Source organism: Narcine bancroftii, chromosome 8, assembly GCF_036971445.1.
Source record: "Narcine bancroftii isolate sNarBan1 chromosome 8, sNarBan1.hap1, whole genome shotgun sequence".
NCBI classification, from domain to species: Eukaryota; Metazoa; Chordata; class Chondrichthyes; order Torpediniformes; family Narcinidae; genus Narcine; species Narcine bancroftii.
The window spans coordinates 89,120,174-89,143,955 of NC_091476.1; the positions used below are offsets into that span (position 1 = coordinate 89,120,174).

General features: G+C 48.1%; 1 protein-coding gene across 2 annotated transcripts in view; it reads left to right on the forward strand.

The window, feature by feature from the left end:
- The window catches only part of ilvbl (ilvB (bacterial acetolactate synthase)-like), a 54,184-nt gene that overhangs the window by 390 nt on the left and 30,012 nt on the right, over nt 1–23,782 (forward strand). The window contains exons 1-7 of one of the 2 annotated variants that reach the window (XM_069894437.1): nt 8,619–8,866; nt 9,330–9,531; nt 10,550–10,677; nt 14,023–14,161; nt 20,058–20,169; nt 21,084–21,183; nt 23,372–23,469. In XM_069894437.1, the coding sequence (XP_069750538.1) occupies nt 8,813–8,866; nt 9,330–9,531; nt 10,550–10,677; nt 14,023–14,161; nt 20,058–20,169; nt 21,084–21,183; nt 23,372–23,469 (833 nt within the window). In that variant the 5' untranslated portion in view covers nt 8,619–8,812. Of the gene's footprint in view, nt 1–8,618; nt 8,867–9,329; nt 9,532–10,549; nt 10,678–14,022; nt 14,162–20,057; nt 20,170–21,083; nt 21,184–23,371; nt 23,470–23,782 lie in introns of those variants that run through there. The other variant, XM_069894436.1, reaches the window with a different exon arrangement.

Genomic DNA, 23,782 nt, shown 5'->3' on the forward strand with positions numbered 1-23,782 from the left:
CGCCCGGGGGTGGTCAGCTCCTGGCCTGGGTTCGCCCGGGGGTGGTCAGCTCCTGGCCTGGGTTCGCCCGGGGGTGGTCAGCTCCTGCCCTGGGTTCGCCCGGGGGTGGTCAGCTCCTGCCCTGGGTTCGCCCGGGGGTGGTCAGCTCCTGCCCTGGGTTCGCCCGGGGGTGGTCAGCTCCTGCCCTGGGTTCGCCCGGGGGTGGTCAGCTCCTGCCCTGGGTTCGCCCGGGGGTGGTCAGCTCCTGCCCTGGGTTCGCCCGGGGGTGGTCAGCTCCTGCCCTGGGTTCGCCCGGGGGTGGTCAGCTCCTGCCCTGGGTTCGCCCGGGGGTGGTCAGCTCCTGCCCTGGGTTCGCCCGGGGGTGGTCAGCTCCTGGCCTGGGTTCGCCCGGGGGTGGTCAGCTCCTGCCCTGGGTTCGCCCGGGGGTGGTCAGCTCCTGCCCTGGGTTCGCCCGGGGGTGGTCAGCTCCTGCCCTGGGTTCGCCCGGGGGTGGTCAGCTCCTGCCCTGGGTTCGCCCGGGGGTGGTCAGCTCCTGCCCTGGGTTCGCCCGGGGGTGGTCAGCTCCTGCCCTGGGTTCGCCCGGGGGTGGTCAGCTCCTGCCCTGGGTTCGCCCGGGGGTGGTCAGCTCCTGCCCTGGGTTCGCCCGGGGGTGGTCAGCTCCTGCCCTGGGTTCGCCCGGGGGTGGTCAGCTCCTGCCCTGGGTTCGCCCGGGGGTGGTCAGCTCCTGCCCTGGGTTCGCCCGGGGGTGGTCAGCTCCTGCCCTGGGTTCGCCCGGGGGTGGTCAGCTCCTGGCCTGGGTTCGCCCGGGGGTGGTCAGCTCCTGGCCTGGGTTCGCCCGGGGGTGGTCAGCTCCTGGCCTGGGTTCGCCCGGGGGTGGTCAGCTCCTGGCCTGGGTTCGCCCGGGGGTGGTCAGCTCCTGGCCTGGGTTCGCCCGGGGGTGGTCAGCTCCTGGCCTGGGTTCGCCCGGGGGTGGTCAGCTCCTGGCCTGGGTTCGCCCGGGGGTGGTCAGCTCCTGGCCTGGGTTCGCCCGGGGGTGGTCAGCTCCTGGCCTGGGTTCGCCCGGGGGTGGTCAGCTCCTGGCCTGGGTTCGCCCGGGGGTGGTCAGCTCCTGGCCTGGGTTCGCCCGGGGGTGGTCAGCTCCTGGCCTGGGTTCGCCCGGGGGTGGTCAGCTCCTGGCCTGGGTTCGCCCGGGGGTGGTCAGCTCCTGGCCTGGGTTCGCCCGGGGGTGGTCAGCTCCTGGCCTGGGTTCGCCCGGGGGTGGTCAGCTCCTGGCCTGGGTTCGCCCGGGGGTGGTCAGCTCCTGGCCTGGGTTCGCCCGGGGGTGGTCAGCTCCTGGCCTGGGTTCGCCCGGGGGTGGTCAGCTCCTGGCCTGGGTTCGCCCGGGGGTGGTCAGCTCCTGGCCTGGGTTCGCCCGGGGGTGGTCAGCTCCTGGCCTGGGTTCGCCCGGGGGTGGTCAGCTCCTGGCCTGGGTTCGCCCGGGGGTGGTCAGCTCCTGGCCTGGGTTCGCCCGGGGGTGGTCAGCTCCTGGCCTGGGTTCGCCCGGGGGTGGTCAGCTCCTGGCCTGGGTTCGCCCGGGGGTGGTCAGCTCCTGGCCTGGGTTCGCCCGGGGGTGGTCAGCTCCTGGCCTGGGTTCGCCCGGGGGTGGTCAGCTCCTGGCCTGGGTTCGCCCGGGGGTGGTCAGCTCCTGGCCTGGGTTCGCCCGGGGGTGGTCAGCTCCTGGCCTGGGTTCGCCCGGGGGTGGTCAGCTCCTGGCCTGGGTTCGCCCGGGGGTGGTCAGCTCCTGGCCTGGGTTCGCCCGGGGGTGGTCAGCTCCTGGCCTGGGTTCGCCCGGGGGTGGTCAGCTCCTGGCCTGGGTTCGCCCGGGGGTGGTCAGCTCCTGCCCTGGGTTCGCCCGGGGGTGGTCGTCAGCTCCTGGCCTGGGTTCGCCCGGGGGTGGTCAGCTCCTGGCCTGGGTTCGCCCGGGGGTGGTCAGCCCCTGGCCTGGGTTCGCCCGGGGGTGGTCAGCTCCTGGCCTGGGTTCGCCCGGGGGTGGTCAGCTCCTGCCCTGGGTTCGCCCGGGGGTGGTCAGCTCCTGCCCTGGGTTCGCCCGGGGGTGGTCAGCTCCTGCCCTGGGTTCGCCCGGGGGTGGTCAGCTCCTGCCCTGGGTTCGCCCGGGGGTGGTCAGCTCCTGCCCTGGGTTCGCCCGGGGGTGGTCAGCTCCTGCCCTGGGTTCGCCCGGGGGTGGTCAGCTCCTGGCCTGGGTTCGCCCGGGGGTGGTCAGCTCCTGGCCTGGGTTCGCCCGGGGGTGGTCAGCTCCTGGCCTGGGTTCGCCCGGGGGTGGTCAGCTCCTGGCCTGGGTTCGCCCGGGGGTGGTCAGCTCCTGCCCTGGGTTCGCCCGGGGGTGGTCAGCTCCTGCCCTGGGTTCGCCCGGGGGTTGTCAGCTCCTGCCCTGGGTTCGCCCGGGGGTGGTCAGCTCCTGCCCTGGGTTCGCCCGGGGGTGGTCAGCTCCTGCCCTGGGTTCGCCCGGGGGTGGTCAGCTCCTGCCCTGGGTTCGCCCGGGGGTGGTCAGCTCCTGCCCTGGGTTCGCCCGGGGGTGGTCAGCTCCTGCCCTGGGTTCGCCCGGGGGTGGTCAGCTCCTGCCCTGGGTTCGCCCGGGGGTGGTCAGCTCCTGCCCTGGGTTCGCCCGGGGGTGGTCAGCTCCTGCCCTGGGTTCGCCCGGGGGTGGTCAGCTCCTGCCCTGGGTTCGCCCGGGGGTGGTCAGCTCCTGGCCTGGGTTCGCCCGGGGGTGGTCAGCTCCTGGCCTGGGTTCGCCCGGGGGTGGTCAGCTCCTGGCCTGGGTTCGCCCGGGGGTGGTCAGCTCCTGCCCTGGGTTCGCCCGGGGGTGGTCAGCTCCTGCCCTGGGTTCGCCCGGGGGTGGTCAGCTCCTGCCCTGGGTTCGCCCGGGGGTGGTCAGCTCCTGCCCTGGGTTCGCCCGGGGGTGGTCAGCTCCTGCCCTGGGTTCGCCCGGGGGTGGTCAGCTCCTGCCCTGGGTTCGCCCGGGGGTGGTCAGCTCCTGCCCTGGGTTCGCCCGGGGGTGGTCAGCTCCTGCCCTGGGTTCGCCCGGGGGTGGTCAGCTCCTGCCCTGGGTTCGCCCGGGGGTGGTCAGCTCCTGCCCTGGGTTCGCCCGGGGGTGGTCAGCTCCTGCCTTGGGAGTTGGAGGATGTGACGGGCCAACTCTTCCTGAGGTTGTCGGAAATAGGCTTCACAAAATTGCTGGAGACACTGCAGCATCCACAGAAAGCATAAAAGCAATGGCTTCGGGCCTGAGCCCTTCATCAGGAGTGCTTTAAATCAGGCCCTCTTCCCACTTACAAATCATAGAGCACTGATGGCATAGGGACTGCTTAAGGTAGAATGTGAGTGTAGGGGGGCGGTTTGAAAACCACTGATTTAGAATGTCTTCTCTTTGGCTTGGACGAAGATTTATGGAGGGGTAAATGTCCACGTCAGCTGCAGGCTCGATTGTGGCTGACAAGTCCGATGCGGGACAGGCAGACACGGTTGCAGCGGTTGCAGAGGAAAATTGGTTGGTTGGGGTTGGGTGTTGGGTTTTTCCCTCTTTGTCTTTTGTCAGTGAGGTGGGCTCTGCGGTCTTCTTCAAAGGAGGTTGCTGCCCGCCGAACTGTGAGGCACCAAGATGCACGGTTTGAGGCGATATCAGCCCACTGGCGGTGGTCAATGTGGCAGGCACCAAGAGATTTCTTTAGGCAGTCCTTGTACTTTTACTTTGGTGCACCTCTGACACAATGGTCAGTGGAGAGCTCTCCATATAACACGATCTTGGGAAGGCGATGGTCCTCCATTCTGGAGACGTGACCTACCCAGCGCAGTTGGATCTTCAACAACATGGATTCGATGCTGTCGGCCTCTGACATCTTGAGTACTTCGATGTTAGGGATGAAGTCGCTCCAATGAATGTTGAGGATGGAGTGGAGTCTTCCAAAGGCACTATTTGCCTTGGCGAGTGTTGTCTATCTCGTTGTCGATCCTTGCATCTGATGAAATGGTGCAGCCGAGATAGGCAAACTGGTTGACCGTTTTGAGTTTTGTGTGCCCGATGGAGATGTGGGGGGGCTGGTAGTCATGGTGGGGAGCTGGCTGATGGAGGACCTCAGTTTTCTTCAGGCTGACTTCCAGGCCAAACATTTTGGCAGTTTCCGCAAAACAGGACGTCAAGCGCTGAAGAGCTGGCTCTGAATGGTCAACTAAAGCGGCATCGTCTGCAAAGAGTAGTTCACGGACAAATTTCTCTTGTGTCTTGGTGTGAGCTTGCAGGCGCTTCAGATTGAAGAGACTGCCATCCGTGCGGTACCGGATGTAAATAGCGTCTTCATTGTTGAGGTCTTTCATGGCTTGGTTCACCATCATGCTGAAGAAGATTGAAAAGAGGGTTGGTGCGAGAACACAGCCTTGCTTCACGCCATTGTTAATGGTGAAGGGTTCAGAGAGCTCATTGCTGTATCTGACCCAACCTTGTTGATTTTCGTGCAGTTGGATAACCATGTTGAGGAACTTTGGGGGGCATCCGAGGCGCTCTCGTATTTGCCAAAGCCCTTTCCTGCTCACAGTGTCGAAGGCTTTGGTGAGGTCAACAAAGGTGATGTAGAGTCCTTTGTTTTGTTCTCTATATAAAATTCTGTAACTCTTGTCTACTGAAAGGTAGGCAGAGTCACCACTTTGTCCAGCGGCCCTCACAGAAAACATACTGCACCTGGTGTTCCCAGGTGGTCTCCCCTCCAAGTACTGACCAGTCCTGTGCCTGCGAGCTTCTGAGATCAGACAATCCCAGACTATTAGGTGCTGGTAAGGGGCTGAGGACTAGGAAAAGGAAGGAAAGGGGATGAAACGCAAAATTTTGCCGACGCTGTGATTGTAGTAAAATCACGGAAATAATCAGCTGGTCTTTTCAGCTTCCAAAAATCAGACATGTATTGCCGACATTTCTGGCCTAAGCCCTTCAAGGAATACGCAAAATGAACCAGAAACAGGAAAGCTGGCTGGGGGAGGAATCTAATTGCATCTGATAAGGGAAAGAAGATGGGGAATGGAAAGACTGTTGGGGAAAGAAGTGCAAGGAAGGAGGGTTTTAATGAAAGTCAGAGAGGTTGATATTAATGCCATCTGGTTGAAGGGTGTCCAGTTGGAAGATGGGATGTTTTTCCTCTAATTTGTAATTTGTAGGTGGTCTCAGCCTGGCAGTACATGAGACCATGGATAGACATGTCAGCAAGGGAATAGGATGGGAAATTGAAATAGATGATTACTGGGAGATCCACGCTATTGCAGCAGATGGAACTGAGGTGCTCAACAATCTCCTGGTGTACATCCAGTCTCTACAATATAGAGCAGATCACAACAGGAGCACTGGATGCAGTAGATGACCCCTGCAGATTCACAAGTGAAATGTTGAAGGAAGGGAAAATACTGGAGGAAGGGAGACGGAGGGATGAAAAGAGAAATGGCTAGGGAGGATTAATGGAAATTGGAGATCCTTATTGATACCATCTGGTTGGAGACTACTGAGATTGAATATAAGGCAGGGGACATGTAGGGTTGCAGACTCTGGGAAGCATTGGACCAGAGTGGGGCACCAGAAATGCAGAGAATGTCCACCGTTGAGAAGGAGAAGATCCTACATGATGGTGACTGTGGTGGTGGGCCAGTGAGTGGCTCAGGCTGCAGGGTACTTGCGGTTGGGGGACGATGATGAGGAACCAGGTATTGGAGGCGGAATTCTAGAAGGTTCTGAGATCAAGAAGGCTCCCGAATGGCCTCGGGCACTGATAGCTTCCTGATTGTGTCAGAGGTTTAGATCTGGAGCTCAGGTTGTCGACGAATTGAACAGGAATCCGTACGGCTGCAGGTGCAGTGGAGGCGAATCCATGAGCACACATTGAATCTGAAGGGAGTCTGCTTTGCTTCTTCTTTGTACTGTAAAGGACACCAGCTAACACTAATGGTGATTTTGCCTTTCAGCAGGCAGAAGGCAATTTCATGTTCTGTACTATAACATGAAAATGTTGTATAGTGGAACCTCATTATAACATGATAGTTTGGGCCAAAAAAATCGGATCACGAGAAAAGCAGAGTCATGCTAAATCAGGGTTTCACAACTGTGTATGATATATACACACATCGATTGCAACAGCACTCACCCCCCCCCCCCACTCCCCGTTCGCAACAGCACTCACCACCCTCCACCTCTCATTCATGGCGGCACTCACCCCGCCCCCCAATCCCATTCGCGGCAGCACTCATCCCTTAACCCTTCATCAATGCGATGAATTGCCCACCAAGATAAACATTATTGTACTTACCTTAATCTTCGACGCGCCACTTCTAAACATCCGCTGCACCACAGGGTGCCCTTCCCTGGTACTGCATCTTTTAAAATGGGCTCGCTTAATGACCTATCTCAAAGAATGGAACGTGGACATTCCGAATTCATGTCAAATCAGGGTTCCACTGTACCTCTGATTTGTGGGTGGCCTGTTGGCGTGGGAGTGGGGTGCGGAATTGAAATGATTGGTCCTGCTAGTGCAGCAGACAGAGCGAAGGTGCTCAATGAAACAATCCCAATCTGTGTTCGGTCTCTCTTCAATGTAGGGGAGGTAAACAGTTTGTTTCCTGAAATGGAGTCCGAGGGATTGAGAAGAGAGAGATACTGGAGATGGACTGTGAATTTGCAGTCAAGGTGAAAGTTGGTCGCAAAGTTGATGAAGTTGGCAACTTATGGGCACCAATGTAGGCATCAGTCGAACAGAGCCTTGCTTGTGTGGACTTACAACATGGACTCTCCACATATTCAACAAAAAGGCAAGCATAGCTGAGACCCATAAACTTTGATTTAGAGTAAGTGGGATGAACCAAAGGTAAAATTGAGGGTGAGTTCCAATTCTGCCCTGTGGTGGTGGTGGATGGGAACTGGTTAGGTCTGTTATCCAGGAAATAGCAGAGAGCCTTTTTTAAAATATATTTTATTTTTCACACTATGAACCATATTAACCAAAATACAAACAAATATTTCCTTCTTGAATATACACAGTATCATTTTCTCCCCTTTTGCCTCCCTCCTTCCTACCCCTCTCCCTACCCACTAAACGTTCAACATATACAATACAATAAACCCATTAAATAATGTCATCATACAATGAAAATAAACAAGAAAATTGTGTCATCTACTTTTACACACTGGGTCAGTTCATTTCGTCTTCTTCTCATTCTGTCATTTTAGGGGGTGATGGTCCACAGTAGGCCCTTTCTGTTGTGTTCCATGTATGGTTCCCAAATTTGTTCGAATAATGTGACGTTATTTTTAAAATTATTTGTTATTTCTTCCAATGGAATACATTTATTCATTTCTATGTACCATTGCTGTACTCTCAGGCTCTCTTCTAATTTCCAGGTTGACATACTTTTTTTTGCTACAGCTAAAGCTATCATAATAAATCTTTTTTGCGCTTCATCCAAATTTGAGGCCTAGTTCTTTACTTATATTACTTAGAAGAAAGATCTCTGGATTTTTTGGGTATGTTGCTTTTTGTGATTTTATTTAATACCTGATTTAGATCTTCCCAAAACTTTTCCACTTTCTCACATGCCCAAATTGCATCTACTGTTGTTCCCGTTTCCTTCTTGCAGCAAAAACATCTATCTGATATTGTTGGGTCCCATTTATTTAACTTTTGGGGCGTCATGTCTAGCCTGTGTAACCAATTATATTGTATCATGCGTATCCTCGTGTTTATTGTATTTTTCATAGTTCCGGAGCATAGCTTTTCTTATTTTTCATTTTTTTATCTTTATGTTTAGATCTTGTTCCCACTTTTGTTTGGGTTTACAGCTTATTTCATCGTTCTCTTGCAGCTTGATGTTCATGTTTGTTATAAATCTTTTAATTATCATTGTATCTGTAATCACATATTCAAAGCTGCTTCCTTCTGGTAACCTCAGCCTGTTTCCCAATTTGTCCTTCAAGTAGGTTTTCAGTTGGTGGCATGCAAACATTGCACCGTGAGTTATACCATATTTGCACTTCATTTGTTCAAAAAATAATAAATTAGGAAATAGCAGAGAGCCTTGAAGCCTTCTTTATGGGGTTGGCAATGTCAAGGGACTGGACATGAATGGTTAAAATGAGGGAACTGAAAGTTGTCAAAGTGATTGAGAGCATATGAGGTTTCCCAGATGTAGGTGGGAAGGGACTGGATGAAGGGAGATAAAATGGAGTTGAGGTATGATGATCCCAGTTCATCATAGAGACAATGAGTCTCTCAGGACATTTTAGTTTGTGGATCTTTTGCAGGAGGTACAACCGGGCAGTGTGGGATTGGGAAAACATGGCGTTCGGGAGGTAACTGGAGTGATGTGGTCATTGAGGGTGTGGGAGACAGTGATCTGATGTTTCTTGGTGGGGTCCTGTTCAGGAGATAGGTAAGGGGAGGTGTCTGGGAGCTGTTGCCTGGTGTTGGCAAGGAGGAGATTATTGCATCAGACCACACCACCCTTGTCTGCTGGTTTGATAGTGAGGTCGGGATTGGTGTAGGGTAAATAAAGGATTCTACGATCCGAGGGGAGTAAGAGCAGAATAGGTAAGTGACGTGATGGGGGGTTGAGGGGCAGATGATGTGATCAGCAACAGTTGAACATAAAAAGATCCAGAGCGGGCAAAAGGCCTGAACGAGGTGTCCAAGAGGAAGAAGATGGCGTGAGAGAGGAGAAAGAGTCCTCAGTAGGAGGTGGAGAATCCTTGTAACAGAAATACGTTCACAGACTGAGGCAGCAGAAGAAGAGTATGGCATTTTGGCAGTCACAAAACTCATTGAAGTGTGGCCATAGGGGGATGAAGGTAAGGCATCTACTGAGGTCAGAGCGTTCCATCTTGGAGAGGGAGAGCTCAGAGGGATAGCGAAGACCTGGCAGCTTTTGGAGTAGGGGTCATTGTGGTGGAAGGGTTGAGGGGAGTCATGGGGGGGTGGGTGGAGGTGGAGGGTTTAGCAGCTCAATGAGCCATAATGCAGGGTTGTGGTGGGGCAGAGGTCCTTCACCTTTGAGTCCAAGGTGATGCACTGATTTTCCCCTCAGGAGAGTCAATCATTTATTGTTCCTGGAATGCCCTTTGTTGCGTTGGATGGGCATTCTCAGTCCTGTGATTCATCAGATAGATGGGGATCTGATTTATTATCAAGCTGATATCAAGGTCATGGAGATCCTGTACATTAATGCTTTCCTGTAACAATTGAAAGTTAGTTTGCTCCATGTTCAGAACTAAGGCTGTGACATTTTCCTTTGATTTTTTTTTTTCTGGACAGGTGGAAACATCAAGCCCCAGACATGGCGGTGAGAGAGTTGCTGAGGTCTTGAAGGCTCATGGTGTGAAATACCTCTTCACTTTGGTTGGCGGACACATATCACCCATTCTCGTGGCTTGTGAGAAGATTGGGATCCGTGTGGTAGACACCCGGCATGAGGCTACAGCAGTTTTTGCTGCTGATTCTGTAGCCAGACTTTCAGGTAGTTATTCAAGATAAATGAGATAGAGTGAAAATCATTTAACCTGAAGTTGCTCCTAATGATGTTTCTAATAACATTCCTTAACAAATTCAAGTTTGCCTCGACGCTGGCTTCACTTGATTCACCCTGGATAGTCCATTATTTCTACTAATTACATCCTGAAGCTACCAACTTAAATATACCCAACTGTCTTATTCTGAGGTATTGATCCTCTTTCCATTAATCACATCCAAATTTGCATGGTCCTTCTATTTACCAGAGTATCTTGAGCAGCGCAGGGCTGAGCTTGTGTCTTGTAGCTCAAGGAGCCCAGATTCAATCTTGACCTCTGGTGCTGTTAATGTGGAATTTGCATGTTTTACAATGGAATTGCTCCTCTGCTTTTTCCGTCCAGGTGAAGAGTCTGAACCCGAAATGTCAGCTGTCATTTCCCTCCACGTGAGCTGCCTGAATTCCTCCAGTAGTTTCTTTTTTGCTCCAGATTACAGTATCTGCAGTTTCTTGTGCAACTCCATAATTGCCTTACAATTGTCTGCCCTTTATACCTCTGACCTCATTTATCTCTGACCACCGCCTGTGGGCTGATATCGCCTCAAACCGTGCATCTTGGCGCCTCACAGTTTGGCGGGCAGCAACCTCCTTTGAAGAAGACCGCAGAGCCCACCTCACTGACAAAAGGCAAGGGAGGAAAAACCCAACACCCAACCCCAACCAACCAATTTTCCCCTGCAACCGCTGCAACCGTGTCTGCCTGTCCCGCATCGGACTTGTCAGCCACAAACGAGCCTGCAGCTGACGTGGACTTTTACCCCCTCCATAAATCTTCGTCCGCGAAGCCAAGCCAAAGATACCTCTGACCTTTTTAAAAAAAAACTGAGGAGTGTGCAAAACATGCTCGACAAGAGCTGTGAAAAGAACAGAAGCGCTTAAAAACATGATGATGAACTTCATGTCAATGCTTGTGCTTTTTAAAAAGCTAACGATTAAAAAGGTTCAATGAAAATACTCTGTGTTACAGGATCTATTGGAGTTGCTGCAGTAACAGCTGGTCCTGGATTGACAAACACTGTGACTGCAATTAAAAATGCCCAAGTGGCAGAAACTCCAGTGCTGTTGATTGGGGGTGCAGCTGCAACTCTTCTACAGGTGAACAAGAATCTTAGGTGTTTGTTTATGATCCGCAATATAACATGAGATGTAGTTTACTGTTTTAAGGATAGACTTTAAAGTGAACCATCTCTAATAGCAGTTGTTTCAAACATTGTCTCATGAGTAACTCACTGTCTCTTGACTTCTTTTTATCTGGATGCCCCTATTTATGAACTAATTACTTGAATGTGAACAATTTTTTGAGAATACTTTCAAGACGTAGTTGCAGTCAAAGCGATCGGGACCAGAGTTCGAATCCCGCTGTACGTTCTCCCCACGTCTGCATGAATTTCCTCGAAACATGCTGGGGGGTGGAGGATAATTGGGTGCAAATAGAGCGGCACAGGCTTGTGGGCCAAAATGGCTTGTTACCATTGCTGCATGTCTAAATTTAAAATTCCATGGTAATTTAAGGAGGAATGTTCTAAATCTGTCATTCTCAATGGTGGCTCTATGGCGCTCCTGGGGGCTACCGCACATTTAAATAAAAGCCTTGTTTTCTTTTCACCTTTTTTTTAATGTCGTCAGTAGAAGTACAGAAGAAACTAGACTAAAATTCACAGGGGCCCATAAACTTTGACCAAAGTCCTCAGGGGACCATAGCCAAAAAAGATGTTGAGAATGTCTGTTCAAAATTATGCCATCTGGGACACATTTGATTTCTCTGTGCTGTACAATAGTACTTCTGGTTGTTTTGCTATATTAGACTGTAAAAGAACTGTTGAAGTGCAAGCTGCAGTTGATAAAATGTGTGTGACTATAATACATGCACCACAAGGTGTAAAAGATCTTTAGAATTTTAGTCTCTTGCAATACAGTTCCTCCCAAAACCAGGTACAAAGGTTTTAGTCTGACCTGTAAACTGTATACAATTTTCGAGATATTGGGCAGATAATTAGCAACCATCAGCAATATGTTTTTGTTTCCAAAGTAGCAGGTTAGTATTTGGCAAGAAATATGTACAGCAAAGGTGCCTGCTTTTGTATGTATTTAACAACTTTGCACTCAATTCAGAGAAAATACTCAAATGTGCTTAGCAAAGTGTTGTCAGCTACTTAATATGTATTAGAATAAGTGATCATAAATGAGATTTTAGAATTGATGAAGAAGTGAAAAAGTTTACCGCTATGGAATTCCAGAATTTGGCGTAGTGATCAAAATAAGGAAAAAAAAAGTTAAAGCATGAAAGCACTGATTTGGAGAGGTGTAGAGGTCCTGCAGGGCTGTAGGGCAGTCAGAGATTATAGAGAAAAATAATGGTGAGTCTGTTTGACGACAAGGTTGAGAATTTTAAATTGTTGGACTTGGATACCATTTGGGACAAGGAAAGTGGAAAGGATCTTGCCAGTATGGATTTTAGAATTTTGGGTGTATTATAGACAGTGAAAGGTGGCATACCAAGTTGTATCGTCAGGAAAGATGTTCAGCATTGTGGAGAGTTACATATTGTTAATTCAGTGTTGAGGGAACTGATTAAGGAGAGAACTTTTGGTTCAACAAGATTTTGGTATGACACTTGTCTCGTGTCAGACTGTAAAGCCCTTCAGCAGGTAGTAAAAACTGCCCAAAGGATTATCAGCATCCAATTGCCCACTATTGAGAGCATCTAACAGGAACGCTGTCTGGGCAGAGCGAAGAGCATTGTCAAGGATGCAGCTCACCCAAACTGGACTTTTTACTCATCTTCCATCCGGTGGGCACTACAGGAGCCTTTGCTCTTGAACCAGCAGGCTCTAGAAGAGCTTTCCCCCCCCCCCCTCCCCCGAGGCTGAGACCCTGCTGAACCTTAAATTACAGCACTGAGTGGTAGTGCACTCACATTGTACTGTCAGTACTTTTAGAATTGTTTGCTTGCTGAATGTGCTTGTTTTCATTTGCACGTAGTTATTTGTATATAGCACGATTTTTTTTAACCTGATTGTATTTCATTGGCTTTGTATTTTAGGGGCATAATGACAATAAAGTTGATTCTAATCTAATTGATGATCAGACATGTATAGCTAGAGTGCAGCTAGACCCTTGAGGAGCTTAAATGGTTTGTCCCACAGAACAAAGTGTTTTCATGCGCCATCTTTTACAATAGAAAAATTTCATCTATAGGTGAAAAAATGGATTCAAGGACTTGTTAGGTGGAATGACTAAAGTTTGTTTGAGTTGGTAGGTGATATTTAGAAAAATCTTGGAGAGGAGTAGTATGAGGTTGTGGGATGGTAAACCTGAGGTCCATCTGAAAACAGTAATTGGTTAGTTTTGAGAAGAGGTTGGTCCATGCTGTATAGAATGTGTGGCTTTGGTGGATGCTGAGGTAATTAGGGCTGGAAAAGAAGGTTATAGAAATAAAAGAACAAGGAGTAATTTCAGGCTTTGAGACCCTTAAGTGCCAATATAGCTCAGAGAACCTTGTAATGGTCAAGATAGATGAAATATGAACCACCTTTTTTAATGTTCAAAGCGTTGAGAGGTGAGATGCTCCCACGAGTACATTGGAGTGATTGTAGGAGGACCAGAAGATTTCACCAAAAGTAGAATGAAGGTGCTCGACATTAGGCGGCACAGTTAGCGAAGTGGTTAGTGTGAGTGACCCAGGTTCAAATCCAGCACTGTGTGTAAGGAGTTTGTACACTCTTCCCATGTCTGCGTGGGGTTCCTCTGGGTGCTCTGGTTTCCTCACACCCATCAAAATGTACAGGGGTTGTAGGTAAAATTGGGGTGTTGGGATGGCATGGGTTCGTGGGGTCAGAAGGGCCCCACTACTGTGTTGTATGTCTAAATTAAATTATGGAATCTTTATGAAGAAGAATAATTGGTGTTGGAAGGATGGTATCTGGAATTAACAGGACAAAGTGGCTGAAAATAGTTTAGTTTGCTCTGAGACTGGCCGGGGAAAGGGCTGGAATTACTGGGGAACTTTTATGATACTGGTCACAGCAGGTCACTTCAGTCTTCCCAATTAAATAGTTGGAGAAGATGATAAAAATATAGTTCATTGAAGTCTGAGCATCATCCTGACAGGTCATGGAGGGATTTGGAGAAGTGGTAGACAGGTTTCATTGCACATCATTCATGCACCTATGGAAGCTAATCTATAAATGGAGTCTCCAAGAAATAGAAGGATTTTTAGATAAACCCTACAATGATTGAACATAAAAGAAAACCATTGTTGAAATTCTGTCTTTATGTAATCTAAGGAAAATGACTGGGAGAAGAATTGGTCATAGTCTGTGTGATCAACTGTGTAAAACTACAGACAAGTTAAAGAGGGTTATGCTTCTTGGTCACAATTAACAAACCTTAGTCAAGAACTTAGTTAAAATCTTTTTGGTATTTCTGTTTGGTTTCCAGGGCCGAGGTGCATTACAGGATATTGACCAGTTGTCACTTTTCAAAACACTCTGTAAATTCTGCAGTACAGTTCGGACAGTCCGAGACATTGTTCCAGTGCTCCGGAAGGCAATTGCAATTGCTCAGTCAGGAACTCCAGGTACGAAATCAGAGAAATTCACTGGAAACTGCTTCTATGTTCATAAGTGCTAAAACACCAAAAGTAGGATTCTTTTTTTAAAAAAAAAACACAGCAAGTATTTGGGAAGGAGGAAGAACACGTCGATGCTTGAAACAATTTTTTTTTCCAATTTTAGGGTGCAGTAATTAGATTTTATTTTTCCTATCTGCTCATCATCAAGGAAATGAAAAGTTAAAGCAGGATAAACGTTCATGAACCAGGCTAGAAATTCAATTGAATTTATTTGCTAATAGCTATGCCTCAGAAAAAAATTGAGTGAAGTTTTTGGAAGGGAAGTTTGCATTTCCATCATTCAGGAATGCTCTTGTATTCAGTGACATTTTGTAAGATCAGTAGAGTTTGATGAGATGCAAAGCAAATGTTAGCCTTTGTAGAGGGCTGCACTGATCCGCAAGCAAACCAGATCATAGAGATGCAGGTTCGCACTGGGCTGACATCACAATGGTCCCAGGGAGGGGGCCGCAAAGGATTATGGGGGTTGTGTTGATAAGCTCTCAGATAGTTCAAGTCAGTCAGTTGGTTCAGCTCACTCACAGTTTCCATGTGGTTTTTATTGCGTTCATTGCACAGCACACAAATCACTGTCCAAAATGGCATTTTGGACCCCACAATGAATGACACGAACACACCGAATGCAGTCTCACTGAAGCTGCCGACCTTTTGGACCTCACAGCTGCTAGTCTGGTTCAAGCAGGCTGAGGCCCAGTTTCAGGTCAGGCAGATCATTGCAGACTCCACAAGATGTTACTAAGTGGTCAGTTCGCTCGACCAGGAGACTGCCGGATGAATCATTGACTTCTTACATCAGCTGCCAGCTGCAGACAGGTATGAGGCAATTAAGGACTCCCTTATCTGCACCTTCGGCCTTTCCCGCCGTGAACGAGCGGCAAGGCTGCTCCACATTGTCGGCCTGGACAACTGCATGCTGTCTGCCTGTATGAACGATATGCAGGCGTTAATGGACGGCCACAGGCCCTACTTACTGTTCAAGCAGATATTTATTGAACAGATGCTGGAAGACATCTGCCTACTCCTTGTGGACGACGACTTCAGTGACCCATTCAGGTTAGCAGCCCACGTGGATGCCCTGTAGCACACCAAGCAATATGCCGGGGCGTCCGTTGATTTAGTTGCTTTGGCATGTCCTTCGATTCATCTCCTTCCCACTCCATGGCGACAGCTCCAGCAGGTGAGACTCAAACTTGGAGCAATGGTGTTTCTAACATCAGAAATGGGGTTTTAGAGCCCACTGCTTCTGTCCACCTTGGTCCCATCTGGGAAACCCCAGGGCCGGTCATCGCTGATGGCTATGGTGATCAGTCGCCGAGTCAGCCTCCTTTATCTATGGAACTGGCACTCAGGGCGGCGTTTCAAAATGAGACACCTGCATTGGGAAGTCGTGATTGTCCCTCACTGCCACCAATAATAGCAGCTTGCGCACATAAGGGGTGCGGACCATCCCACTTGAGTTCAGCTCCTGCTGTTTTACCTGGACCTTCACTTTGGCTGACATATCTCTGCCCCTACTGAGCGTAGACTTCCTTCGAGCCCTCTGCCTCCTGGTGGACCTGAAAGGGCACCGTCTGGTCAATTCCAGGGCCTTCCAGACTTTTGCCCTTTGAGAAGCCAAGTTCCTGGCCCCCCCCACTTCAACTCAGTAATTTTATTGGGCAATGAGTCCCAGCCATTATAACCCCACTATTCGCCACTGCGGTTCTGAAACATCGTGCCCAACATAAGACCCTCACACAGGGACTGCTGCTACATGCCCAGTTAAGCAGGTTTCCTTCTGACAAGCTGCAGTTCACTAAGGAAGAATTCAGAAAAATGGAGGAGATGGGAATCGTTCCATGCTCGGACTGCCCATGGGCCTCTAGTCTACACATGGTGCCGAAGTCTTCTGAGGGATGGAGACCTTGTGGGAACTACCATCGGCTCAGTGATGCCACGACAGCCAACCAGTACCCAGTTCCCCACATCCAGGACTTCATAGCCATTCTACATGGAGTGAAGATCTTCTCAAAAATTGATCTGGTCCAGGAGTACCACCAGAACCCCATGCACCCCAGCAGCATCCCTCATCATTCTGTTCGATGTTTTCAAGTTCCGCCGCAAGCCATTCGGCCTCAAAAATGCAGTGCAGACTTTCTAGAGACTTGTGGAGTGAGATGCAGTCAGGATTTTATGTTTATCTATCTAGATGACATCCTCATTGCGAGTCGTTCGTGACAGCAGCACCTAACACACCTGAGTCTGCTCTGCCAGTGCCTGAACAATTATGGCCTAGTCATTAACACAGCGAAAAATCAGTTCGGCCTGACACCCATCGATTTCATTGGGCACTGCATCGATTGACAAGGTGGGGTCCCTCTTCTTTCAAAGGTTGAGGACATTTGTAAGTTCGCCAAGCCAACTACAGTCAAAGGTTTGCAAGAGTTCGTTGGGATGGTCAACTTTTACCATCATTTCCTGCCGTCATCTTCCAGGATAATGTGACCTCTTTTCAAGCTCTGTCTGGTTAGACCAAAGAGTTCAGCTGAGACATGGAGTCTATGGCAGCTTCCAACCAGGCCAAAAGCATGCTGGCCAATGCCACCCTTTTAGTGCATCCACAGGTTGATGTGCCCACCAACCTCACAGTCAACAAATCAAACACAGCCATCAGTGGCATCCTGGAGCAGCTGATTGATGGACATTGGAGACTGTTTGCTTTCATCAGCAGACACCTGCGACCCTCGGAGTAGAAGTGTAGTGCGTTTGAAAGGGAGTTGCCAGCCCTCTACCTCGCCATGCATCATTTCTGCTATTTCCTTGGAGGTTGGGATTTCACAGTCTTAACCGATCACAAGCCCCTCACTTTTTCCTTCACCTAGATGTAGGACCCGTGGTCGGCAAGACAGCAGCGTCACCTCTCTTGTATCTCAGAAGACATGATGGCCCTCAAGCACAATTCTGGCAAGAACAACCTCGTGGCTGATGCTCTGTTCCATACGTCCATCCTATCTGTGTACTTCCTGTTCCCCAGAATTGACTATACTGCACTCGCAGCAATCCAGTGACAGAATAACGAGATACCAGCTTACTGTACTTCACTCTCAGGGCTGAAGACGTGCATTTCAAGCCATCCGAAACCATACTTCTCTGTGACATGTCACTGGCCAACCTCAGCCCTTCATTCTCATCGTGTGGAGGTGTCGCGTCAGTGACACACTCCATGGGTTGGCTCACCCATCCATCCGGCCAACAACTCAACTGGTCGCAGACAGATTCATGTGGCATAGCCTGCGTAAACTGGTCGGCCACTGGGCCAGAACTTGCCTGCGCTGTCGGACATAAAGGGTGCAGAGGCACGTGAAAGCTCCTCTTCAGTCCTTCCCGCCGATGCACAGGCAATTTGACCATGTGTTCATGGACATTGTCGGGCCACTTCCAGTTTCCAGAGGTGGCATGTACCTGTTCATGATGATGGACAGATTCACTAGATGGCCAGAAGCTGTCCCGCTCTCAGACACTTACACGACATCCTGCACCAGGGCCCTCGTCATCAACTGGATAGCCCATTTCAGCCTTCCTTCCAATATGTCGGTGGGGGGAGGGGCACAGTTCACGTCCGGCCTATAGGCAGCACTAGCACAGTTCCGAAGGACCCAGTTACATCACACCTTGGTCTGGTGGAAAGGTTTCATTGGCATTTGAAGATGGCCCTCATGGTGCAGCTCTGAGGCCCGGATTGGATGGACAAACTGCCTTGAGTGTTCGTTGGCAACTGTACAATGCTGAAGAAGGATTTGGCCATATCTTCTGCTGAGCTCGTCTGTGGGGCCCCATTGACTGTTCTGGGAGAGTTGGTACTGGTGGCTGCGGCACTGCTAACATGACTTCACAAGAAGATGGGCACACTGGCTCCCGTCTCAACCTCATGCCACAGTCCAACTCCATCCTGTCCAAAAAGATCTTGAAGACTGTGAATATGTCTGCATAGGGAGAGGCACACACTGGACGCCCTTTCAGTGCCCATTCGAGGGTCCATACGAGGTGTTACAACACAAAGGGACTACGTGCCTTTTGGACTTTGGGGTAGGCAGGAAACATTCATGCTTAACCACCTCAAACTGGCACACCTTGATCTCAACCAACCATTATCTGTTCCCACCCCCGCAACGGAGAGCCCAGCCTTCCAAACATACAAATTGTTTATGAACTGTGGACTCAGCACCTCAGAACACCAATTCTAGGGGGTGGGGATCATGTAGCAGCCTGTACTGATCTGCCAGCAAACTGAGTCATGGAGGTGCAGGCTCGCACTGGGCTGATGTCACAATGGTCCCGGGAAGGGGGCCGCAAAGGATCATGGGGTCATGCTGATAAGCTCTCTGAGAGTTCTATTAAAGTCAGTTGATTTGTTCAGCTCACTCACAGCTTCTGTATAATTTTTCTTTCGTTCGCTGCATAGCACTCTGACCACACCTGCATCAAACATTTGCAATGCAGATGTGGCAGAAATAGCAAAGTCAAGATTTTTTTAAATGTAAATCAACAGTGTCATTGTCTTAGCCTCAGAAGGGAATAGACTGGTAATATTGGGTAGGGGCAAGAACTTGGCCATATAGGATTTAACAGTATAGCAGTCAATATAATATTGGAATGACTTGTGGGGGTAAGAAGAACCTTCTTGGTTGACCCTCTGTAAAAAATGAGATACAAAGGAATAATTTTTGTTCAGCATGTTTATAACCATTTTATAAATAGGATTTTGAAATGTGCCAATTAACATAGAAGACTCTCATGCAAACTCCCAATGGAGGAATTCCCACCACATCAATCTCTTTCACTGTTCCTTTATTATTTTATTGTAACCCTGCACTTTGTTCTCTCTTACATATCCATTAAAAAAAATTCTTTTGCCACTTGCCTACACCAAGAGATCATTTACGGTTGCCAATTAACTACCAACATGTGGAAAGAAACCTAAACACACATCAGAAACCAATCTCACATTGAGAAGATGCAGTCTTCACAAATATAGCATGCAAGGTCAGAATTGAAATCAGGGCTGTGAGGCAGGAGCAATAACTTCTACACCAGTTTGGCTGGGCTGTAGAATGTTTAAAATGAACCTGGACTGAAAACAAACTTGTCCCTTAGAGTAGACTGATAACTCTTAATGGCTTTCTTGTGAATTTGATATTACAAAAATAAATAAATGTCATACCAATTTCTCATCTTGTGTGTTGATTGATATCCACTGTTATAAAGTTATTGACGCTGTCACTCAGAGGAGTATGGAGGTTGAGGGTGGGGAAATAGCATATTTCAGAAAAACAGTAAAAGTCTGAAAATCTGGATGCCAGAAATCCAGACCACCTGAGAATCCGGACTTCTTGAAAACTCTCGGCATTTGCATGTGTATGCATAAATGCCGCAGATGCACAGCAACAACAAGCGACCATGCAGCAATTGTGGAAATGTAAGAAAATGTGTTTTTTTTTAAATATTTATATGAAAAAGTATTTTGTTAATAAACTATCAAAATTTACCTGTTTATTCTCCTTAAATTTGAATTTTAAAAGTTCTCCCCAAGAATCTGGAAAATCCAGACTGACCCAATCCCTGAGCAGTCTGGATTTTAGGACTTTTACTGCAGCTGTACTGCATGGGATTAAAGCATGCTACTTGGGTGAATCAAGAGAAATTTCAAACCGCTTAATATGTAATGGAAGAATGCTTGTAGATGATACCCAAAATGCTCTACTTACTATTTTGCCAAATCCCAACTTTTTGTATAAGTAAGCCAATTTGCTTGGAAGTTGAATAACTTTTGGGGGGGGGGGGCTCTGATTTGTTATCTGCTTAGGACCTGTGTTCGTTGAGTTTCCACTTGATGTTCTCTACCCCTATTACCTGGTTCAGAGAGAAGTGATACCAAAAAATGCACCCAAAGGACTTGTGGGAAAAGCCATAAACTGGTGAGTTTATTAAAACTGCTAATATTGAGTGTTTATAATTTTTGAGAGAATGAAATCAATTTAGTTTCTTAACCTAGGTTATTAACTATAATTAAATGTTTAAGAAGTGACTGAAGGCATTGGAAATTGAAAAATGCAATTAGTTATCTTTTCAATAAACTGCATAACGCTGCTAAACTGGGCACATATTGCCATTACAATGTTTGTCATCGTTTGGTACAAATGAATTTGCTGCTAGGAAGGTATGCATATAGTGGATGACCTATCCTGGACCCACAACACTTTATTAATCAGGAAGATGCAGCAGTGCCCAGACTTCCGCAGGAAGATGAGGAGGGCAAGACTCCCATCTTGACAACATTTTACAGAAACACGATTGAGAGTGTCCGTCTGGCTGCATCATTGGGTGGTACAGTAGCTGCAAAGCATCGGACCACAAGTCAAAACAGAGGATCATCAAAACGGCTGAGAAGATCACTGGGGTCTCCCTTTCCTCTATTGATTACATTTACTGGGGCTGTTGCTTAAAAAGGACTCAACAAATTATTGAGGATCCTTTCCAACCAGCACACAGTTTCTTTGATCTATTGTCATTGGGAAGGAGGTACAGGAGCATCAAAGTCAGGACTGCCAGGCTGGGAAATAGCTTCTTCCCACAGGCTGTGAGATTGTTAAACAGTATCCTGTAAGCAAGAAAATTATCCCTATATATTTATTTTATGTATATGTGTGAATATTATGTGCTCTGTGTGTGGACTGGAGAAACGCTGTTTCACCTGGTTGAATATGTGCAATCTGGTGATAATAAACTTGAATTTGTTTAGCATGACATTGACTGTCAGTGAGAGAAGAGTTTTAAGATGAAAATAAGGTTCCTGGTGTGCCATAAAAATCACTTATCTTTGCTTCACTAGGTATCTTCAGAACCATCTAAATAACCTATTTTCTGGAGCATGGGACACAAGAGATGTGTCTCCATTGTCAGTGGATTTTCCCATGGCCACAGATGCAGAGGTAGATTATTCAAATATAATACTGTCTAAATTAACATTTGTGCAGCACCAAAAGAAGCTGTGCTAGTAATAAGAGGCTTTTAGGAATGACTGATTCACATCTCTTTAAATATTTTATTGTGTTGATATGATTTTCCCAAAGTGAGAATCACAAAGTTCCACAGCCAGCTTCAACATTTTCCAGTGATTGACCAGTCCAGATTTTATCACACTGTGGTAATGTAATTTTTTTTCCAATACCTACAAGGGAGCCAACTGGTCAGCTCCATCAGCTCCTAACGGATCAATTCCATCAGACTCATTTCCATCTTTCATATATCCTTTCCCATCTCTTGCTTTGAAATGGAAAGCAATGAAGAACTCATGCGAGCTTCCACAGACCCCGACGATTCTGTGCTCCCAGTTTCTGAGGCCGATGTACAGAATCTTAGGAGGGTAAATCCTCGAAGGGTTCTGCCCAGAGGGCATACCTGGTCGTGTCCCAAATCTGTGCGAACCAGCTGACTGGAGTTTGTGCAGACATTTTCAACCTCTCGCTACAATGGTCAGAGGTCCCCAGCAACTGCTTCAAAAGGATATCCATTATTTCAGTAGACAAGGTGATTGTCTCAACAACTATTAACCTGTGAAACTTGGATCTATAGTGATGAAGTGTTTTGAGAGGGTGGTTCTATAGCAGATCAGCTCCTATCTCACTGGATAGGATGTGGACTCACTTCAATTCGTGTATTGTCCCAATAGGTCAATGGCAGATGCCTTCTTGCTGGCCTGCCACCTGGCCACAAGAAAGCAAACGTCAGGCTGTTGTCAAGTTGGCAACAACTTGGCATTCAACAGCATCATACAAGCAAAACCTATAATCATGTTGAGGGATCTTGGACTGTTCATCCATCTGCAACTGGATCCTTAACTACCTCATTGGCAGACCCCAATCAGTGCAGATCAGCAACAACACCTTCTTGCTGACATCAATGTGGACACCCCAAGGCTGCTGTGCTCTATTCCCTGTAGACTCATGATTGTGTAGCTAAGTTCAGCTCCAAAGTAATCTATAAATTCTGATGAAACCATTGTTGTTGGTAACTGGAAATGATGAATCAGAATGGAGATTGAAAATCTGGACAATTGTAGCAGTTATTACAGTGTCAGGAACCCTAGTTTGAATTGGCACTGTCAGTAAAGAGATTTGCACATTCTTCCTGTGACCTGCATGGGTTTTTTTCTGGGTGCACTGGTTAACTCCCACCTACCAAAACATATGTGGTTGGTAGGTTAATTGGGTTGTAATTGGGCAACACAATGTCATGTTGCTGTACTGCACAATAAAAATGTTAAAATACAACAATCTTTCTCTGTGTCCCAAAAACAAGAAGCTTATTGTTGATTTTAAATGGGGAGCCTGAGGGACCATGCACCTGTCCACATTAAATATCATCCCTCTTCCCTCATAATTCATGTCCCAGAATCTCCATTGAAATCGCTGTATTTTCAGATTCTAATCATGAATGCCTTGACATTGTCAATGAGCCTTGTCATTAAACTCTATGTGAGGTCAGCAATGGAGGTTGTGACAGATTAAAAAAAACATCCCAATATGCAGGAGGAGAACTTCTTCAGGGTGGGCATCTTGAAGAGATTTCACAGTGGTTCAAATGAACTGAGTGAAGCATGAAAGTCTGCAGACACTATGATTGTAGTAAAAACACCCCGAAATGAACTGCATCTGCCAAAATGCAGTTCTGCAACTTGAAGGCATATAAATGGAAGTCTGGCAGTTAACCCTCGATATAAATAGAAGAGCATCGGCAGTTGTAATTGGATCTGTGATCAAATCTTGGCAAAATCATATCTATTATCAAACTTTCACAATCTGTTACTTGGCCTACATTCAGTATTTACCAACATGTGCATCAACTAAATGTTTCTAGTTTCGTATAAAGACTGAAAATGCTAACCAAGTTGGGCAGCATCTTTGGAAAGAGAAACAGAGTTAATGTTTCCTATTGAAGAAGGAAAGGGTTCTTTTGTTCCAGTTACTGCCTGAGTTGCTGAGTGTTTGAATTTTCTGTTTGTATTTCGGATATCCAGCATCAGCAGTTTTTAAATTTTCAATTTGGTATCTGGTTTACTATATTTTGGATGCACTGCTTTTACAATTGTTTCTGGCAGCTTAGTTTTTGTTTCATTAGGTGCAAAGCTGCATGGAGATGGTGAGCAGGTCTAAAAGGCCAATCATTCTTGTTGGGAGCCAGGCAACACTGCCACCTACACCAGTGAACAAACTTAGGTAAGCTTGTGACCAACCTGTATCCATGAGCTAACGTTAGTTTCTAGAGAAACCACTCCCTCCATGACTTCCTCGTCCACTCATCCCTTCCTACTAATCGATCCCTCGATACCTACTACCCCTGTGACCGCAAGAAGTGCTATGCTTGCACCTTTTCCCCTTGCCATTATTCATAGTCCCAAATGGTCCTTCCAAATGAAGCATTTGTGAATCTGTAGGGGTTGTTTACTCCATGCTGTGCTCCCGATTCAGTCTCCCCTACATTGGGGAGATCGGATGCAGAGTGGGAGATGGTTGTGTTGAACACCTTCAC